The sequence below is a fragment of the Rhamphochromis longiceps genome, linkage group LG7, assembly GCF_057381845.1.
Source record: "Rhamphochromis longiceps isolate RC_006_pf linkage group LG7, R_longiceps_female_GT1.1, whole genome shotgun sequence".
In the NCBI taxonomy this organism is placed as follows: domain Eukaryota; kingdom Metazoa; phylum Chordata; class Actinopteri; order Cichliformes; family Cichlidae; genus Rhamphochromis; species Rhamphochromis longiceps.
Genome location: NC_140563.1, coordinates 66,085,307 through 66,106,993, shown reverse-complemented (window position 1 = coordinate 66,106,993; position 21,687 = coordinate 66,085,307). Strand labels below are relative to the sequence as shown.

Here is a 21,687-nt window from a genome sequence, read left to right as displayed (position 1 = left end):
CTGTTGTAGTTAATGCGTCATTTTTCTTAACATAATTGGTGATATAGGTTACAAGCAAGTCTGGCGCTGAACAGAAATTGTCGCGCTATGCTCCTTTATTTATTGTGCATAAATAGTGAATTGTCCTGACACAATATTGCGTTTCGCTTCTGTTATTATGGTACATTAACAAAAACACATACTTTTATTCACAGGATAAAACAGGTTTTTTGTATCACTAATTGCCCAGTACGATTACAGCATACAATATTATTGTCACTGCTACATTTCTGTGATGGGTACCAGAAATTATTTCCACTACTAATTAATTACCGTTGAGCTCAAAGGTCCTATTAATAAACGGTTAAGGAATGTGTATTTATGAAGACGATTTGTGAGACTGGTAAACTTATGATACGTACGATGGTCTTTCGTTCTACACGGTGCATTTCAAGGTCCTGCACCCATCCGTCGGTAAACTGTACCTGGGCTTGTTGCAGTGACCGGAAGTTACTAAACTTCATGAGTGTATGCACTCACTCCAAGAACCGTATAATTATAAATATGCTAAGATGAGATAGCTGACTTCATCTAACTAGCAAATGTTTTCCAGGCTACGTTGGTGATACAGTTTTTTTTAATGTGTATGATATTTTTGTCATGCGATTTTAAAGCTGGTCCTACAACCGCATCCAAGAATAACATGCAGCGTATCTCAGAACTGTCGGTGAAAATTATTCTTGGAGCTAGGTTTAATTGAGCTGCATTTTAAAGAGGTGCAATTTCACAATTTGTGTATATTTTCTAAGTTCACTATTTTGTATGTGTTGAGAAAAACACAGATTTTAAAATTACATGGTCTAATATTTACATTTAGCATAACTGCAACATTATTTTTTCGTTTGTTTTTTTTAAAGACTCGAAAGGACTTGAAATTCAAAGTTTCAGACTTGTGACTTGACTCGGACTTTTACACCAGTGACTTGAGACTCGACTCTGACTTGCCTGACATTACTTGAGACTTGACTTGAGACTTGAGGATAAAGACTTGAGACTTACTTGAGACTTGCAAAACAATGACTTGGTCCCACCTCTGACACACACAAACATACACACCTAATTCAGGCGTTTTATTTTGAAATGCTCTGACTGGATTTCCGCTGTGGGAGCGAGTCGCGCGGTGGTGACGCCGCTGTGAGCAGCTGATATGGCGGCGTTGCTAAGAGGTCTGCGGGCTGGAAGGGCACTCCGTGGCCTGAGCAGCGGTAAGAAGGGGTCACCGCTGGTTTTGTGATTATACCGGAGAGCCGGGGACACGTTTTCCAGAACGCGTGTCTGTGTCTGCGTTATCAGCGCCTTTAGAACGAGCGTTTTATTAGCGTTAGCTGATCGCGCCAAAGGTGATCATGAAGGACGATATCAGCAACAGGGAACTGAGTGTAGCTCCAAAAACGGGGCTATTAGGAGGTTTGTAGTGTCCGGGTTGGCTCTGCCGGGCAGACCTCACAGGTGACTGCAGGGTAAACACGTAAACAGGTTCCTACACCGGGAGGGGGCGTGCTGTCTGCAGTTATACAAGCTGTCTGAGCGTTTCTAATGAAACCCCTAATTATAGCTCCCTTTTCCTCTTATCATTGCAAGTTCTGTGAAACACACATGTGCAGTCTCCTATTGAAGTGTATCTACGGTAAAGCTTCAGTATTTGTTGATTAGAGTTTGCAAAAAATGTACCAAACCGCACATTTTCCACTGAAATACACACTTAAACTATGAAAGCTATCAATCGTTTGATACCTAAACAGCCTAATTTATACTGAGTTAGTATAACAAATCAATTTTAAAATCCTCCCGTTGGAATACTGGGGTATTTTTTTATAATTTGCCCACATTTTATTGGAATAATTTGATAGAATATATATATATATATATATATATATATATATATATATATATATAAAAAAAATAATAGTTAATGAATAAACGAATAAAGCTAAGTCCATATGTCCTACACTGACAGGTCACTTTATTAGGTGCTAGCACTGTGCTAGACGCCCTTTCTCCTTCAGAGGTGCTTTAATTCTTCATGGCTCAGATTCAGCAAGGTGCTGGAAACTTTCCTCTGAGATTTTGGTCCATGTTGACATGAATGCATCACCCCGAGACTATAGATTTATCAGCTACACATCTATGAATGTGTTCTACAACATCCCAAAGGACTGGTGACTGGAGGCCATTTGAGTACAGTGAACTCTTTTTATGTTCAAGAAACCAGTTTGAGATGATGTGACGTGTTCAACCTGCTGGAAGCAGCCATCGGAAGATGGTCATATGGAGATGGTCAGCAACAATACTCAGATAGGCTGTGGTGTTTGAATGGTGTTCAGCTGGTTTCAAGAAGCGTGCCAGGGAAATTCTCCCACCTTATTAAACCACCACCAGCCTGAACTGTTGAGACGAGGATCGACAGTCATCAGACCAGGCAACATTTTTCCAGTGTTGTGCGTTCAGAGATCTTCTTCTGCTTTTCACTGGATATTTTCTCTTTTCAGACCGTTCTCTGTAAACTAGAGATGGTTGTGTGGGGAAATTCCCAGCAGGTCATCAGTTTCTGAAATATTCTCTCACAACAACCATGGCGCTTTCAAAGTCATTTTTCCTCCCATTCTGATGCTCAGTGTAAACTTCAGCAGGTCATCTTGACCATGTCTATATGCCAGTATACACTGAATAGCTGACACATGATTGGCTGATTAGATATTTGCCTTAACAAGCAGCTGATGTAGTGACCAATGAGTGTAGTATAATAAGTATTTAGTGCAGCATTCTCACCAATATTTCTCTTAAGTGTAACAGATGGGGAAATAAAGTACTTCATACCATGTGATAAATTGTACAGGTTTCACTGAGCTTGAGTTTAATGTAAATGTGAGACTTTGTACTGTGGTTTGTCACATTTAATCCTTTTTCTAAAAGTTTGGTAAAAGTGTGAACAACAACAGCACACACTGGGAGGAAAGTGACAGGCGATAGAGATTCGATACAGCACGATTATTACGAGAAATAAACAAGTACACCGTATTAAAAATGAATCTGTGGAAGTAAATCCATATATTTGTATGCTCCAGTGGTGGCTGCACCAACAGCAACAAACCCTCAGTGCGGCAGTCTGAGACGAGGCTTCCGCTGTGCAGGGCTGAGGCTTCAGGATGAGTCCAAATCTGACAAGCCTCCCTCCTCAACCTCCTCATCCACCACCTACCATGAGCACTACCAGGCTCGCTCTGCTGAACAGGACACGGCGGCTTCTGCTTCCGATCCGGCAGCCGACCAGTCTACCGATCCAAACACCAGGTCAGTAATCGTTACATTAGTCACTTCTGTCATTCAACAGGGATTTTACAAGATGCTTTCTGATGTGGGAGAGCTACACTTGGTCTCACATTGCCGTTTGTCTTTGTGAAGTTACCAGGATCAGAGCGGGGAGCAAGATGAGGAGTATGAAACAGAGGAGCAGCTTCAGGCTCGAATCCTGACTGCCGCTCTGGAGTTTGTTCCTCTGCACGGCTGGTCGATGGAAGCTATCGCAGCTGGTGCTGAGGTGAGAGAGTAGTTCAAAGACTTTATCGTGTAGCCCTGTGTTCGTATGTAAGCTGCACCGTTAACGCTGTGGTTGTTGTGTCTGTACCAGAGTCTGGGTTTGTCTTCTGCTTCCACCGGTATGTTCGAGAAAGGATCCGGAGACCTGGTCCTACATTTCATCGCTCAGTGCAATGCGCAGCTGACGGAGATCCTGGCTGAACAGCACAATCAGGTCCAGCTGGGCCAGGCTGAGTATGTATACACAGCAGCTCACTTTGCAGTTCAGCTACACTATATTGTCACAAGTATTTGCTCTCTGCTTTCACAAACGTATGCACTTGATCATGACATTATCTAAAACCTTTTGGTGTGTTGAAGCATTAAGAGTTCCTTTCACTGGAACTAAGAGGCCGAGCCCAATTCCTGAAAAACATTCCCACACTATAATCCCTCCTACACCAAACTTTACACTTTGCCGGTTGCCAGGACAGCGGTACTTGTCAGTCTGCACTGTGCTAACCCAGACTCATCCATCCGATTGCTAGACATGTAATTCATCTCTCCAGAGAACACGTTTGAACTGCTCGAGAGTCCAGTGCCATTGTGCTTTACACTACTGCATCTGATGCTTTGCATTGTGCTTGGTGATCTAACGCTTGGATGCAGCTGCACGGCCATGGAAACATATTCAGTAATGCTCTCTGTGCACTGTTCTTGAGCTAATCTAAAGGCCACATGAAGTTTGGAGGTTTGCATTGACTGACAGCAGCCTACAGGCCTCTAGGGACTTGATTTTATTTATCTGTGGCCATGGAGGTGACTGGAACACCTGAATTCAATGATTTGGATGGATGAGTGAGTAGTTTAGGGAAAACTGTGCAGATTCAGCTTGAGCTCAGGTTTAATTCAGGTCGATTATTCACCTACGCTTTAGGCTGGAAAATAAAACACTCAGCGGGACAGGTAATATGAAAAAATGTGAGAGATGTAAAGACAGATTTCTCTTGCAGACCAAAGAAGACTGCAGATTTTATAAGAGACGCTGTAGAGACCAGACTGCGCATGTACATCCCCTACATCGAAACATGGCCACAGGTACAGCATGGAACACTGAGAATATGAGCTTCTGAGTGTGCTCACAGGTCAGGAAGCTTTACTTGATATTGTCTTCTCAGGCAATGAGCCTACTGCTGCTTCCCCACAACATCCCCGACAGCCTGAAGCACCTCTCCACGCTGATGGACGACATCTGGTACTACGCCGGAGACCGATCCACAGACGTGAGTGGATCCTGTCACCCTTCTTCTTCTTCTTCTTCTCCTTCTCCTCCTCATAGCTTCCTGTCCCCCTTTCATCACCACCCTCAAAATATCCGACCTGCCACCTCCCAGGTTACTGCCCCTATCGACACCTCACTTTGTCCTTGCTGGTACACTGAAAATACTTGTTTCTTATTAGCTGGCAGGTGCCACTTGAGCATTTATATAAAAACAGCGAATGATCGCTCCAGTCAGCAGATTATATCACAGATACTGTTTAACTAACAAAGAGAAAAAGAGGGCTAACGACCTTCTCATGAGTGATCGTTTTCCATTTTTTTATTGATACATTTGTAGTAATTGGTAATATTTGATTTGTTTCAGTAAAGGTGTAACCTCGGAAAACTATTGACACCTGCAGCCGTAACACAAACTCCAGTCGTGCTTAAATTTGCAGGCAATGCATGCTCTCACACTGTGTGCAAGGACAAAATCACCACTATCACATACGTATTGTCTAAGCTGTAGCTAACTAACCAGCCCCATGTTGGCTCTTGTTGTATTTACATTTAAGTTTGCATGTTGCGATAAATCGGTGCAATCATTTTCCTGGCAAAATCTAAAGAAATGAGTGGCAGTTCAAGGCTTTTGCACAGCACTGTTTTCTGGTGCAGTCTCCTGTGTGCTCTTCTTTAAAGCTGACCTTTTAGATTAGATTAGATAGAACTTTATTAATCCCTCGGGTGGGTTCCTCTGGGAAATTCGATTTCCAAAAAAGCACAGCACAGAAGTTACAGAGTTACAGAATATTTTATATATATATATATATATATATATATAAAAATACAGAGACAATATAAATAGAATAAATAGGAATAAAAATACAAGTGAATTGCACATTTCAAGTATTGAGTCTATTGCACCGTTGACTATTTACAAAAGTATTGCACAAAAGGTATTGCACAGTGAGGTGAAGAGGCACTACAGCTTAGTTGTTTTATGTGCCACTGCATCCGTTTTACTTACTTTACTTTTGAGTTTACCTTGAAATAAATGTGGACTAGGAGTAAAACTGCAGGACTCATTTCTGTTGTAGATGAATTGGTACACAAAGCGTGCGGCGCTGACGGGCATCTACAACACCACAGAGCTGGTGATGATTCAGGATTCCTCTCCAGACTACCAGGACACCTGGGCCTTCCTCGATAACCGCATCCAAGATGTAGTCAACATGGCCACCACAGCCAAACAGGTAGAGAGTGAAACATTGTTAAAGACTCACTCCTGACTTCTTTTGAATGTTTTTGCAGAAGCACATCTTTAATCGCTTTGCAGCATCACCCAGCAACGATAATAACAAATAAATGACCTGAGATTTAGCGTTTTAAGAGAAATCATGTAAAAATGAGTCTTTATGTGACACCTGAACCTGTTCTTCAGCCATGTGTAAGCTGTATGTTCCACTTTGATGTGTAGGTGCAGTCAACAGGTGAAGCAGTGGTGCAGGGACTCATGGGAGCTGCTGTTACAGTGAGTCTTTTGTGTTATATTCACCATTTAAATTCACTCTTCTCATAACTTCTGCCACAGGATTAGCGGAGATACTTAAGTCTTCACCCTCTTCTTAGATTTGTGCTCTTAACTCTCACGTTCTTGAAGGAAACTGTGTTCATTAATGTCTGCACGCCTCTTTTTCACAGCTGAAGAACCTCACAGGATTGAACCAGAGAAGATGAAGCACCGATCCCGACCGTCCACATGATGAGCAGAACTCTGAAATATTGGACTATGGCTGTTAATAAACAATAGAAGGAGCAAATTTGTTTCTGATCACCTGCAGAAACTCTCACCCGCTGATCCTTTCACTCTCCTGCTCAGATCTTTTTTTCCTTTGTACAGAAGGACACAGATCTGCAATTTAGTTGTTGAATCAAGTGAAAGTTCAATAAAATAGTAATTGTATATTTAACTTTTTTTTTTTTTTGGTTTGTCTTCAGTTGTGAAATCAGTTTCCCACTAAAGAACTACGTTTCAGGTCAAAGTCGCTATATTTTACTAGAGCGAAAACCCTGTGCCACCAGAATGATTTGAAATGTTCTGCAGTTAAAGTTTTGTATATAGAGACTTTAAAGTGTCTGATTTGGGACGTTTGCATTAATTGTAATTGGTCTAACTGTATTACAATGAAAAAGCAATTTTGAAACGTCAATACATTGTCTGTTAATGTCTTGGTTTGCCCACCAATCTAAACGCTTGAAATATTTGTTTTAGATTAATGTGAGACAATAAAGTTCTTGCCTGAAAAGGAATATGCAGATAATGTTTGCAAGCAAGTCAAACTTGAGAGTTTGTGCTTTTGTTTTGAAAAGGGAGCTACCGTCGTCTGTAACCCGGTGGTTAAAAGAAGACCCGCCTTCGAGCCTCTTTTGACCCAATCACTGTACGCGTTTACATCTCGAGGCCAATCAGCGCCTCGTAAATATTTCCGTGGAGGTCTTCAAGCAGAAGCAGCGGTAGTGTGAAGTGTGTTGATAGTGAAACGTCTAGTTTAGCTTCACTTAGCTTCAGTAATGCCGTATGCTAACCAGCCAACGGTAAAGATCACAGAGCTGACAGATGAAAATGTCAAGTTTGTCATCGAAAACACGGATTTGGCGTAAGTACGAGTATATTTTCCCTTGTGCAGTGTGTGAGGAGGACGAGGGCGGCCATTATTCTCAGCACCAAAACACACGCCGAGTAACAGTGTAAAGCTGCTTTCGTTTAACTCGTATAACTAATATTTAATATACAATATAATTATTATTTAAGTGTATGTTAAGCTAGCTGAATGTGGAAGTAAACGCAGGTGCTTCACATTAGTTAGGTCATGTTTTTAAATGGGTCTTTAGTCTACTGTGAATGAATTACCATTTAGGACAAAGTTTCATATACAAATAACCAATAAGTAAATACATAGGCTGTAAAAATAAAGAAATATAAGTAGAAGTCAAATGGGCTAGTTTACTGCACAGTAACATTTATTCCATTAGTTTTTTATATTTTCCAGCGTTGATTAAAATGTACATTTTTCTCTAATCTTTTTTTTTTTTTTAAATAAGGAAATGAAAATTCCTAAAGATTAAAGTATTTTCCTGCCTTTCCTTTGTTAGATTACCAGGTTTAACTGGCAGTCTAACAACACACCAATTAAAGCTGAGGAAACTTCATTGGACACTATCTTAAAATTTAGTTTTCTTTGTCTTGCAATTCTGTAAAATGTGTTTTGTCTGATAATTAAAAGAAACATTTCATTGATTAGGCAATCAATCATAAAAAAAATCAGCTGTTTCTCGCTAGAAGAATATTTCCTTTCTTTAATTAGTCTCCTGATTATTTTCTCACTTCAGTGACTGTTTGGCCACAGCAGATCAGCTTTCCCTCTCTAACTTTGTCTCCATATTACTCAGTCTTCAATGTCCCTCATAATTCAAATCTAGCTATCCATCAATTCTAAGCTTGTCCATTATAGTCATTCCAGATAAAAATCTTAACGCCTCTGTGACATCACAACGTGAAAATGTGGAGTGCAATTTTTTTTAATGTCTGAACAGTCCAAAATCTGAAAATACAGAGTTTGCTGATGTTATGACTAAGGAATGCCTCTTTGATTAAAAACAAAAAACAAAACTTTGATCAGTAATCAGCATCAGTAATAGTTTGGTATTTTGCTAGTTGACTTATTAATCATCGTTCATCGTTCGTCACTGGAAGCCCTTTTAAATGTTTGTATAATTCAGCCCTCTCAGTTGCAGATTTCAGGTGATCTTGGACTATTAGAATTCGTTCTATGAAGCACACATAAAAACCTGAAAGCACAGTCTGGAGTTTAAGGGGGACTTTAACGGTGTGTTATTCATCTGAAACCATTTTTTTTCTTCTTCTCTTTTTCAGGGTTGCAAACTCCCTCCGCCGTGTCTTTATGTCGGAGGTTCCTACAATAGGTACAGTAGCTTTGTGTGTGTCGTTGCTTAACATCGCCAAGTTCTGGTGGGGTCCTCTGTACAGTTATATAAGTAAGCAGTCAAGTCTCAGCTGCTGTTATGATATGGAGAGCAAAACAAAACGGATATTGCTTGGATAAAGTTGTGTAGCTTCACCAGAACTCTGGGGAAAGCGTTCAGTATCAAACCCACCTCTGCAAGCCTAAATGACTGACTTGCACTGCACTGCTTCATTTCCAGCCATCGACTGGATCCAGATCGACGCCAATTCGTCTGTACTGCACGATGAGTTTATCGCCCACAGAGTGGGTATGTATGAGAGCGTGTGTAATACCTGTGGTAGTGCGAGAGATCAAAGAAGGCTGCTGTAAAAACCTGAGTGTTTCCTGTATCTTCAGGGCTCATACCACTCACCAGCGACGACATCGTGGACAAAATGCAGTATTCCAGGGTAAGCAGACATTTGTAGCACAGCCAACCACAGTTTCAATTTATCCTTGTTTCTCCAACGTATTTTTAAAAGCTTATCTGTGTTGCCACGCTTGCTGTTCAGGGGACACCTCTCTCTTGTTTCCTGCAAAAACTCCTCCTGCCAGATTAGAGTGCCATTCCTGCTCGTGAGACTCAGAGATGCTGTTCCTAATTTTCAGACATTTGTGGTTTCTACACACGATTTGTCAGCTGCCTGTGACAACATAAACAGACTCAGACTGGTCATTAACCTGATGGTTCCCTGGTGTGAACGATACATGATATCAGATTGTGAACAAAGCCAAGAGCTTCCTAACTTTTGAATGCGGGCGCCGGCTTTAACATCACAACGTCAAATTCTCCTGCAGGACTGCACCTGTGAGGATTTCTGTCAGGAGTGCTCTGTGGAGCTCACCCTGGATGTTCGATGTAACGAGGACCAGACGCGTCACGTGACCTCGCGTGACCTGTTGTCTAACAACCCCAGAGTCATCCCGGTGAGGCTTTTCTCCTTTTTCTAGGATCGTTAGTTGACTGGAAGCAGAGGTGAAGTTGACTGTGGTGCATTGTGGTTTTCTAGGTGACTTCCAGGAGTCGAGACAACGATCCCAACGACTACGTCGAGCAAGATGGTAAAGCTGTATTCACGAGTACATACCGACTGCTGAGGTCTCTGCCTGGTGTCTGTTTTCACATCACTTCATAAATGTTTCTTGTGCTCTGATACCACGCAGACATTTTGCTGGTGAAGCTCCGTAAAGGTCAGGAACTTCGGCTCAGAGCTTACGCTAAGAAAGGTTTTGGGAAGGAACACGCCAAGTGGAACCCAACAGCGGGGGTCTCCTTCGAGTATGACCCCGACAATGCACTGAGACACACAGTTTATCCACGACCCGAGGAGTGGTAGGTTTTCCTCCCAGTTTGGCTCATCTAAAAACTACATTGTTAACGAATAATTATCATAAAAATACTGACACCCAATGCACTGATTCCCAGGCCGAAGAGCGAGTACTCAGAGATCGAAGAGGACGAGTTTCAGGCCCCTTACGACCCCAACGGGAAACCGGAACGGTTAGCAAAGAGCTTCATGATGTTTTCTCATCTTTATTATTCTGCCCACTGGGATTTGCATTACCTGACCTTAGCCAGAAGGATCTAGGTCTGTTTTGATCCCTGAAACCAAACAAGTTTCCTGAATTATTTGAATCGAACATTCACACTAGTGTTTCCCACTGCATGAAAATGTCCTGAGGCAAGCCTATGAGGAGTGTTGCATATTTCCACCCTAAATATTCACAAAGACATCAATACACAGGCTTTTGGAGATGGCCAGAATCTACTGTCAATAAAGAAGCATGAGATGGCTGTGATCGCTTACCTTCTCTTATTTTTGCTTGGTCTACCAAAACGAGCTTGAAATGAACTCCAGACACAAGCAAAGATTAGCACGTTCAGTACCGTGCATGTGTTTTAGGCTCTGAATGCAATCCAGGAAGTTTCAGACTAAATTCTGAAGTTGAATGACTTTGACTTTTATAAGGAAACTTTGCACGCAGCTCGGCTCACATTTCTCCCTGCACAGGTTCTATTACAACGTGGAGTCATGCGGCTCCCTGCGGCCAGAGACCATTGTCATGTCAGCGCTGGCTGTCCTGAAGAAGAAGCTGAGTGACCTCCAAACCCAGCTGAGCCACGAGATCCAGAACGACGTACTGATCATCAACTAAAGGACCTTCCTCCACACCAGCTTGATCTTCACATCCAGAAATGGCTTTGCTGTGTCCTCCCTGCAGGCTGGCAGGATCACTGAGATCTGATCCATTAAAATGTGGGTTGTGTTTTCTGGTCATAATAAATAAATTGAGTCTCAGTCACTAGAAATGTAAAATTCAATGAGTTTGCGAGATCATTGCTTAATTTGGAGTTTGAGCCAAATGCATATTGATCTTTTTTGCTGTCAGTGTAACACTTTAAACTGTTATTTTTCCTTAAATGTTCCTTTTTTAAATAAATATTTTCTAAAGGAAATTATCTTTTTTCATGAAGTGTCCTTATTTCAGTTTTTCTGGGCTTGTGATAACTAACCTGCATCTGCAGCCTGTGAATAAATGTGGTTTTAATACCAGATTTAGCTGTTTTTAAAATGATATATTTAATCAAGGTTAAATGTAATTAATTAGGTCTAAAGAGTCGGAATATATAAGTGAAGGCGTACAGTTCTTTGGGTGCTGAGTGGATGAAGGGAAAAACGTATAACTTTTTTCATATAAATTGCATCAATTATTTCCTCAGTAATGATCGAAATGAGCAGTTTCAGTATTAACAGTTACACATTTAGTTATCTGACTTAAAACATAGTAATGTTTGGTTGGCAGGAGTTTTCTTCAAGTCATTTGGGAGAAAACTCATTTGGGAACCCTGCTTTCTATTTCCCCGCTTTTTATTTTACACCTTTAAACTTAAATCAGTTGAAGGCTTTATTCCCAGACAACTCTTTGATTTTTATGCACAAAGTTAATCGTTTGTTTACAATCCCTTTATGGTACAAAAGAAATGAATGTTTTAAAGCGTAACAATTTCTGTAAACATTGTTTTATGTAAAATGTTTATCTTATGAATCTATTAATACTTTAAATCTGCTGTTGTGACATTTACTGTGTGCAAAATATGAATTGGATACTGGAGGAACAATAAATGACATATGTATATAAACCACGGGCTTCCGTATAAGGCACCAAAATGACAATTAATCAATCAGACTACAGGCCTTTATTTTGGCATCTCAGAAATTAAAGTCTTTTTTACTTTAAGTGGGCTTTTATTTTGAATGTTTCACAATAAAAGGATCTCGTGGCTTCACACCGAATAGCACCTCCTCAGTCCTCAGAGGGCTCAGAGGTCAGAGAAGCTCTGTGTCGGGCAGTCAGCTGACAGGCGGCGGATGCTCTGAGATGTGGACCTGGTAGAAGGATGCTGCACGCGGAGGATGACGCGGTAGGACGTTTTTCTTTCGCTTCAGAAGGTCACACCGAGCTTCTTTAGGAAATGCGGAAATTAAAAGTTTGACTTGTTAGCACCCGGTGTTACAGTGGTTGTAAAACGAGTTGGTTAGACTGACTAATGTATTTCGGGCAGCTATTTCATTCGGCGTACATTTTATCGACAAGCAGCAACACAAAAATGTAACCTCTTGGCTTTTAAGCATAAGATGCCTGCGACAACGGGTCGTTTGAGGTAGAAAGGACATCTAAAGTCTAATTTCTCATGAACTAAATGGCTTAATAATAATTTGTATGCTTGCCGAATTTTCACAAATTGAACTTAAAGCTCGGGTAAAGGCTAAAACTTTATCTTACTTAATGTTCACCCGCGTATACAAGCGATAAAACACCAAAGTGGTAATCCACTACAGCGATTTGGTTGGAATTATTTTCTAAGATGCAGTTTGCATTTAAATGATCTGATGATGCGCTCGTATTTTCTGCACAACCTACAGCCTCATTGTCTCAACATGGCAAAGATTAGAAAGACAATAAATCATTGCAGAAAATTTTAACAAGTACAGTAAACAACTGTGCAAAATTCTGGAGTCAATCTTGTGTCAGAATTCAAAAACTTTGAGGAAACTGCACAGGATGGGTAGGTGTTAAGGGACATCCTGTCTCAATGAAGGGAAACAGGAAATCTGAAATTTTTGTATATAGAAGAGTTCAAAATAGAAGCCCGACAGTGAGTGTGTACAGCCATCTGTAAAGCACGTGGAGGCTCTGTCGTGGTTTGAGCTCCATTTCAGCCAGTCGTGTTGGAGAAAACTGATGGAAATGCAGAAATGTACAATTACATTAAAATCCACCATGGAATACCATCTGGAAAACATCTGATTGGGAAAGGTTTTTATTTTTTAGCATGACAGTGATCCCAAACACACTGCAAATGCAGGAAAGCATAACTGGATATAAAAAGCACCCATTGGAACAATATCAGCTGACCTCCTCAGAGCCCAGTTTTAGGATAGAATAGAACAGAAACTTTGATATTATTTAAGCAGTGTACGTAAATAGGAATTTGCGGAGTTTGGTCTACACTTTATTTCTTGCATGAAATTCAGATAAAAATATGACACTATGTAATATTTATGTTTATTCTTTGATCATCTTAATATTTCAAATCAAATATCTAATAAGAGAATGTTATTAGTTAAATAAATCTGTTTTCTGACTCTTAAAGTGGACTCAAACATCTGTAACCTCCACCTCGGTGGACTGATCCTTGGAGTTAAAGATGGCTTCGATGAGGAAGAGGTTCTCCTCCTCCTCAGTCGAAGAAGACGGTATAAGCCTCTGTGATAGCACTTCCTTTTCTACATTTGATCTAACCAGTGAAGAAGAACACCCCTACGCATCTTTGCTCTGGTAAGCTCTCTGCTGCTTTCCTCGTGTCTCCATGTGGCAGATGTATGACCTCACCAGCAGATGAAATGTTCACATATTTTACTCAAATAATAAAAAGCACAAATAAAAAATTATGAATGCATTGATTTATATACGTGTAAGGCATCATATAATAAAAACTCACAGAACCCATCAGACCTGGCTGTCATTGTGCAGAAATAACTGTTCAGGAGGATAGCGTGAAACGTAGATGAGGAATAATACTTGACATCTTGGTGAACAAGTAACGACACACGTTACAGCAGGCGTGGCCATCTAATTCTGAAGCTCTAATCTCACACACAGCTTCAAAAACCCTCTCCTACATCTTAAAAGCTTCAAAAGAAGGTGATCGGTTGAACCATCTGTCTTCTTGGTCCAAAATGTGAACACTGGCATCCTTGAATCCTTGAACTTTGGTGGTGGATAACAACTACACCGACCTCTCTGACATTGTGTTTTCGTACCGTGTGGTCTTTGTGGCCCATTGTAGAGCCAAAACACCCTGTTTCATAACTACACAGAGATCATCCCGTTAAATACTTATTCAGCACCATCATTACAAAATTAACAGTTAATGAATAGTAAACCATCTTCAGACTCTTGAGTGTCACTTTTAATTTAAAATCCTCTGAATTTGGGCTAAAATATATTAAACACACAATCAGATGTAGACATGTTTAGTTTCTTTATATCCCAGGGCCTCGTATAACCAACAAAAAACCATCAGCTGAGTGGTTTTCCATTTGTTTACCACTGGAGGAGACCTGGAATGTTTTTGCGATGCAGTCATATTAGAGCTGACAGGATAATATTTACAGGAAAAAACAAAAAAAAATAAGCCTGATGAAGATGAAAATGTGTTTTTGTGCAGCTGCCACAGCATCCAAGACTCTCTGCTGAGCTCTAACAGCAGCTTTACCGGATACAGAGGCATCCTCAACTGGATCATCATCCTGCTGGTTAGTTTCTCAGCCCTGCCTTATCATTTGTGGAAATACATTTAAGATTTTGTTGAGTTATAAAAACGCTGTCATTCTGATTTTTAAGGTCCTGACTCATGCTCACCTGTTCTTGGAGAATTTCATACAGTGAGTATAAATGGCTTCTGTCCTTTTTTTGGTTTGAATTTTCAGATTTGGTGGACTTCACATCCATCTATAAAACAGACCCTTCACCTACAAACACACTTGCTTTTTTGTAAACCATTAAAGTTTCATGTTTAGTAAACCTCCCATGCTTTACTCCAGTGTAAAATCTATATGCTGGGACTCTGCGGGCACATTTAGTGGAAGAAAAGCACGAGCACTGCGCTTCACAACAGCACAACACACTCTGAATCTAGAAGACTTTTGGATGATAATTTGTGAGGAGAAACGCCACACTGAATGTGTCACATGAACATATTAAAACCTCTTGGTCTAAAAACCAAGAATTTCTATTCATTACAGTATTTTTTCCAGTTTAAATACATCCCTGCTCTCTGTTTACTGTTTACTAAAGCTTACTTTTTTCCTCTTCATAACAGACATGGATTTTTGATAGATGTCAAAAAGGTTTTGGGACATCTGATTGAGGACAACTGCAACTGGCCGTCAGTCATCCTCATTCTGGGTGAGAACCATTGGTATCCGTAGGACTGTGGCAGAGAAACAACACATCATGAATGATACAGGATTACTTTAGAGTAGAGAGAATAGGTGTCTCCAGCAGCACACTTGTTGTTGTGAATGAATAAATTTCTTATTTTCCCAGCTGCCAACACGTTTGCTCTGATAGCTTTGCTTCTGGAGAGGTCCCAGGAAAAGGTGAGAGCTTATTATTTTCTCTTTTAGATGTGAAAGGATGTATCTTTCCAGAGAGGGACTTTTTGACACAGAAAAAATAACAAATCTTTGTTTGTCAGGCAATGCTGTCTCTCTCCAACGCACATCGTTTACACCTTACTAATCTGGGGCTGCTGGTTCTATTTCCTCCTGCTGTCATCGTACACGAGCCTGCAATGTCAACAGGTAACTTCAAACCTGCATCATATTTACTGTAATCCAGACCGATAGATTTGAGTTCCCTTATAAAATACAGTCATTGGCCACTTCATTAAGTATACCAGGAAACAGATTCAGGTCAGATTTTGATCCATGTTGACATTCAGTTTAATCCAATTCAGTTTTATTTATATAGCACAAAATCAAAACAGTTGCCTCAAAGCACTTTATAAGCCACACAAAAATACAAATAAAACAGAGAAAACCCCAACAATCATTTGACCACTCTATGACCAAGTGCTTTGGCAACAGTGGGAAGGAAAACCTCCCTTTATTAGGAAGGAGACCTGTGGCAGAACCAAACCTGCCGTGACCGGTTTGGGTGAGGGGAGGGGATGACGTGACAGCATCGCACTGGTACTGCAGATTTGTTGGACTCCAGGACTTCCATGTGTATGTGTCTCATTGTCTGAAAAGCACGTTTATGCTTTGTCCACCAGGTGGAGCATTTTTCTCTCTCTTGTTCTTCACTATTCTGGGGATGAAGCTTTATTCCTACCAGGAAACAAATCGTTGGTATCGTCTGGCTCATTTAGGTATCTGTGCAACTCTAAACTTTTCATTGACCCCATCTCAGAAGAACAGCAGCTGCTGCAGCTTTTTGCTTCTGTTTTATTTTTAGAGAAAGATCAGAATGGACCTGCATCACAGAAACACCACAATGAGCATCTGACATTCAGAGGTAACAGCTGCTTCATTTCTTTATAGTGACTCAAAGTGATGTTTCAGCATTTTTAACTCTGTCTTTATTTTCTCAGAGCTCTATTATTTCCTCCTCGCCCCCACTCTCTGCTTCCAGAGGGGCTTCCCCTGCTGTCCTAACGTCCGCATTAATAAGCTGCTTCACAGACTGATAGAAATGGTGAGCTGAACACTGGTGTCATTATTTTTACACAGTATTGTTCTATGAGAGAGGAGAATAGAAAAAGTAAAAAGGATTAATAGCGCTGATATGGATGACTCCGTTTTCTCTTTACAAGTCTAGACTTGAGCGCTCCGTGGCGTTCTTCATCCTCTGTTGGCATGGTAACAAAACGAGCGCTAACAAACCTTTTTCTTGGATAGCTTCAGGCCCTTTAATCAGATTATCTTTGAACCTTTAACCAGAAGTATTGTATTTGTAATACTTTGACACTGCACAGGGGATTTTCTGTCCCCGCTAATGTCAGTGTGACTGCTCCTGATATAAATCCTTGTTGTTTCGTTATTTCTTTTTCATTTGATTGTATTGTAGTCTCTGCTGCTCCTTGTTCCTGTCTCCTCTGTCTTTTCTCCTGTTAAATTCTCTATTGTTGGAGAGAATTTGAAACGTAAGGACTTAGCTACTACATTTTAAAGTCCCGACATCTAAGATTTGTTTTGTATGCCACATTAAATCACATGTGTTGAATATTTGTCTTTTTTTTTTAATGTATTTTTTTTTTCAACAAAATGTAAAATTATTGTGCACACACTACATGGGATAATTAAACATAATTTTCTGTTTTTAGGTGGTGGTTGTCCAGATCATGGTTGGCATTGTGCAGCAGGTACAGCAGATCGCTGAAGTCCTTTCTTTGTTATACAGTAGCTTAGTATCACTGCATTTATGTGCAGACCTTTCAGGGAGTCTGGCACTGCACGGCTGTGAGAGCATGTTTCACTCTGGAGGTTGATTTGGGGGGTATGTGTGAATTAGGAGCAGCACTGATGATGACAGATGCGATTGAATGTACTCTGCTGATACATGTTTTGTTATGTGTCCTAAAACTTTAGTATAACACCAAGAAGTTATTTCCTGGCTATAACCTCTCAACACGTACATAAAAATGCACACATGAAGAGCATTGATCACTGTAGCATTTACAGTCCACTCGTTGGACCCACGAGCCTTTGTGCACAGGGCGTCAAGCAGGCACTGGGCTATGACCTCGGGAGTTTAGAAAACTGCGTCATGACTCTTTATCGTGTTCCTCAACCCGTTCCTCATTGGTGTGGTTGGACATGCCGTGCCATTATTGCAGCATTATTTGAATCAAAGTGACTTCAGTGCATTTGATTCACCTCTCAGTGATTTTAATGTCCTGTCTATAAATGGGTAAAATCTTCAGCTGGTATTTCATGGAGTAGGGAGTCATGGAAATCGATGACTATTATCTTCAAGAACCAAGTTGAATTTCATGATTCTAGAATCCTTTGTTTCATTCTAGTGGATTGAACCCATCTTCCAGAGATCAGAAATCTCATTCTCTGTAAGTGAAACATGATCTTCTGAAGTGTGCTCATTAAAACAAGGGCAGCTCCCACCCTTGCTGAATCCACCCTTCTTTCTATTTGTATACTTTTATCCAGAGCATGGCCATCACTACGAGGGTGGAGCACCTCGTGGGGCTGGTGGTTAGTGATTTCTTTTGTCCTTGGTCCATGATACTTAGAGATAAGAGTTTGTATGTGTGGCATATTGGCATTGCTAACACATACTTTCTTGTCAGGCACCGACCCACTTCCTGTGGCTCCTCTTCTTCTTTTTGACTCATTCATACCTGAACTTCTGTGCAGAACTGCTGCGCTTTGGTGATCGCCATTTTTATGGAGACTGGTGGTCAGTTGTACAGAACATTTACTGTAATTTGTGTTAATTTTGCATCTCAGAATTAATGCAGTTTATATTTTATCTACAGGAACGCTACAACTTTGATTGCTTTCTGGAAGAACTGGAATATTCCCTTTCAGAGGTGGTGTCACAGGTATTATCAACATTTTTTGGTCTGTGTGCTTGAATGTTTGACATGGGTTGTTTTTTTTGCTTACATGTTTTTCTTTTTATGCATAAAAAGACACATTTACACTCGTCTGGTGGAGAGGAATGTTTCCCCATCACATGCCGAGTTGCTGGTTTTCCTGATGTCTGCTGCGCTTTGTGAGGTACAGTCCACTCTTCTGGCATCTTTGGAAAGGAACTATCAATGCTTCCTTATCTCCTTTGGCACAGGATACATTGCACCCTTGCTTATGGCAGTATCTGATTCTTACCTTACTGGTCTACAGTATCATATTTAAGGTGCTAGAGGACCATCGTTGCAACTATAGAGTGTAAGGCTTGAATGTCAGGGCCTTGGCTTTATTGAATTTAGTCCCACAAATCTAGCATTTAATAAACGGGGAATCCAGCATAAGTTACAGCAATCTAATAACGTTCAGACTAAGTTTGTGCAGAACTGGCCAGAGACACTGTAAAGGTGAATCAACATCCAAGGGCCAACCCTGCTGGTCATTAACCAGAATGCAGGTTTAAGGAACTTCTGCATTTCTTCCCATTTCAGACCCAGAAGTTACCTCTGAACGATCTCATATACTCCAAGATTGCAGGTGACCTTTCAAGGACCAAACATTGATCTTTAGCCCCAGAAACTTTGGTTTGTGTCCCATGTGAAGCTAAAAGTAAATGTGGAACTATTTTAGACTCTCTGAACTCGTGTTTTCAGATTTAAAAATATCTGTTTTCACACTTTGGTTAAGTTTTCGCTGTAAAACTATTTCTGGCCTTTAGGATTCTTATGAACTGACTTTACATCAGTGACAGACGCTGAAAGACTTTTTTTAAACGGGTGACATTTCTTAAGATTAATATCAATGTTATTTTATTCTCATTCAGATTGTGCAATATTACTTAACAGTATGTTATTGAATGTTTGTTTCATTCCCCCATCATACGCTGCTACTCTCTTTTTATTCATTGCACAATACTATGTCACTTTTTTTATAAGCACCTGCACTGATTGTTATGTTATTTATTTTACTGGAATAGTTATATCGTCACTTTGTTTGAATTGTTTGATATTATATTTGCATTATGCTATTGTATACTACTGTAAATTACTGTATCCTACCATTCTTATTGTATATTATTATATATCTTTATTCCTCTGTTCCTCTGTCTGGTAATTAAGTGAGATTTATGACCTTGTTTATAACCTACAAGCTGCATGAAACAGAGCAGTCAGTGTGAGATGAGTCTTTGTAGTCCATCAGTGGGACATTGTAGTTTCACCACAGCTGACCCACGTCAGTGACATCCACCGTCGCTTTATTAGGTAGTTTGGTTTCTGGAGTTGAGTCAGACTTCACATTTTTTCTTGACTTCGTGATTTTTTTCTCCCACTGGGGAAAAGGAAAAGAGATTAGAGATTAGGATTGAATTGCAGCCCACTTCTATACAATAAAATTAAGCTGGTACCTCTGGATAAACACCAGTACTAATGAGCCGTGATGGTTCTCTTCTCTCTCCTACACAGTATATGATTGCTCTGCCACTGCATAGCTGCCGTCTGTGGATCTTTCTCATGATGGTGTTTGAGGTGAGATTATTGCACTGGTGGCAGCTGCTGCTGTATGGGGATCCAACTTTATCATTCATGGATGAATTTTATGCTCTTTTATTTAACAGTGTTAACAAATGCAAAAAGGCTTTAAATGGAGACATAGATTACACACTGAAATCTTAGTCCTAATAATTAAACCTGATCCACTTTATTGTTTTTGGCCTTCCACACCTAACACAATGCACTGTGTTATTATAATCGGGGCGTGCCTTGAGCTGACACTATGTCTTCTTCTTGCAGCTCTTGGTCGCAGTATTCCTCCGAAACTATTTCCAGGGAAACTATGGCAACGGTTTAGTGTGGCTGTTCCTGCTGCTGGGCCCTCCTCTAGCTGTGGCCACTTACTTTCACGACCACTACGTCAGCCTCCGCGTTAACCGTCAGCATCGCCCGTCACAGTCACCACCAACATCAGAGCGGAGAGTTTTCCTGCAGCTTCACTGACTGAGTGAAGGCAGTCTAGCAGATATTCCTACACTTTTGCATTTATGACTGGGCTGAGAATTCATCTGTGAGGCAAAGCTGCACATGCCTGATGTTTCACTTCAGCAATACATATTATTCTGTGTACACCAAACCTGAGTTATGCTACTATGCATATACATCATGCTGATATTATTGGAATAAATGACTGTTTAAGGTTTCTTTATTTAAATTTGTACATTCGTGCTTTCTGAATGTGGACAGCAAAGTGAGGTGGTGACTCAGCTGCAATTAATTTGTAAAGCTCTTCCTGATGTGACCATTCCTGCTGTAATCAAAGTTGCTGCTAGGACGCCGCCACGTCAACGTGTGATTAAGAGGCCTTCATTTATATAAGTTCACCGAATCACAAGAACCGCAGACTGCCTCTTCTTATGTGAGTGTGCACAGAATCTGAAGCAGAAAGCGAAGTTCAACAGAAAGTTTATAACTTCCATCATGATACTTGTTATCTCCGACTGAGGTAGGGTTTTGTCGAGGCAGCTAACACAAAGAAAGACTGGCGCTGTTGAATTTTGTTTGTAGTATACCCCGTTACTTGTTCAGGCTATTGTTTTCAAATAAAGCCATCTGAGTTACTTAGCCTCATCTCCTCTCCTTGTCGTAGATCCTAGATGCATATTCCAACATTCCCATCAGGTTCCTCTTCTCTGGAGGTTCTTTTGTGGATTAACATTTGCCATCTGATAGGAATACAGCCTGTTCAACACTAAAATCACCTGCTCACTTGCTGCCTGCTGCTGGAGGACACAGTTACAAATTCCCACTTGCGCAGATACGTACTGCTCCCGTTAGCTGGTTCTCAAGACCTTTCAAATGCACTTACCATCTGTCATGAATGCAAGTGAAAGCAGGTGGACTCAAAGTGCAAACTTAAACAGTACAGGTTTAAACAGTTTGTTAATCAATCAGGATATTTACAGTCGAAGGAGGAGAGTGGGAGTTGGGGTAATGTACAGAAAATAAAATTTTCAAACTTATAACTTTTCATGCACTTTCAAGATATTGTGTTCAATTTTGGGAGACGGTAGATGCCAAAAACAGCTGAAGCTGATTTAATTTTGGTAAAAAATCGGGTCATGGTCAAGGACCCACCA

The 21,687-nt window shown here is 40.5% G+C and overlaps 3 protein-coding genes across 3 annotated transcripts; all 3 read left to right on the top strand.

The window, feature by feature from the left end:
• Nucleotides 1–1,115: 1,115 nt before the first annotated feature.
• Nucleotides 1,116–6,872, top strand: coq9 (coenzyme Q9 homolog (S. cerevisiae)). Its single transcript, XM_085414859.1, has 9 exons — nucleotides 1,116–1,244; nucleotides 3,105–3,330; nucleotides 3,442–3,577; nucleotides 3,668–3,810; nucleotides 4,569–4,653; nucleotides 4,734–4,838; nucleotides 5,914–6,069; nucleotides 6,294–6,347; nucleotides 6,518–6,872. Exons 1-9 carry the CDS (start codon nucleotides 1,187–1,189, stop codon nucleotides 6,551–6,553), a joined length of 999 nt encoding a protein of 332 aa, XP_085270985.1. The 5' UTR covers nucleotides 1,116–1,186; the 3' UTR covers nucleotides 6,554–6,872.
• Nucleotides 6,873–7,286: 414 nt separating this feature from the next.
• Nucleotides 7,287–11,302, top strand: polr2c (RNA polymerase II subunit C). The gene is made up of 9 exons (XM_085414860.1): nucleotides 7,287–7,473; nucleotides 8,751–8,800; nucleotides 9,041–9,109; nucleotides 9,199–9,251; nucleotides 9,640–9,768; nucleotides 9,852–9,903; nucleotides 10,006–10,174; nucleotides 10,268–10,342; nucleotides 10,854–11,302. The coding sequence occupies exons 1-9, from the start codon at nucleotides 7,388–7,390 to the stop codon at nucleotides 10,996–10,998; spliced, it is 828 nt and encodes a 275-aa protein (XP_085270986.1). The 5' UTR covers nucleotides 7,287–7,387; the 3' UTR covers nucleotides 10,999–11,302.
• Nucleotides 11,303–12,146: 844 nt separating this feature from the next.
• On the top strand, nucleotides 12,147–21,187 carry LOC146666732 (diacylglycerol O-acyltransferase 1-like). Its single transcript, XM_085411408.1, has 18 exons — nucleotides 12,147–12,265; nucleotides 13,499–13,683; nucleotides 14,576–14,663; nucleotides 14,752–14,792; nucleotides 15,230–15,315; nucleotides 15,457–15,509; nucleotides 15,608–15,713; nucleotides 16,187–16,282; nucleotides 16,369–16,428; nucleotides 16,505–16,608; nucleotides 17,237–17,275; nucleotides 17,936–17,977; nucleotides 18,078–18,122; nucleotides 18,218–18,327; nucleotides 18,407–18,472; nucleotides 18,563–18,650; nucleotides 20,021–20,083; nucleotides 20,348–21,187. Exons 2-18 carry the CDS (start codon nucleotides 13,553–13,555, stop codon nucleotides 20,549–20,551), a joined length of 1,422 nt encoding a protein of 473 aa, XP_085267534.1. The 5' UTR covers nucleotides 12,147–12,265; nucleotides 13,499–13,552; the 3' UTR covers nucleotides 20,552–21,187.
• The last annotated feature ends 500 nt before the right edge of the window (nucleotides 21,188–21,687 follow it).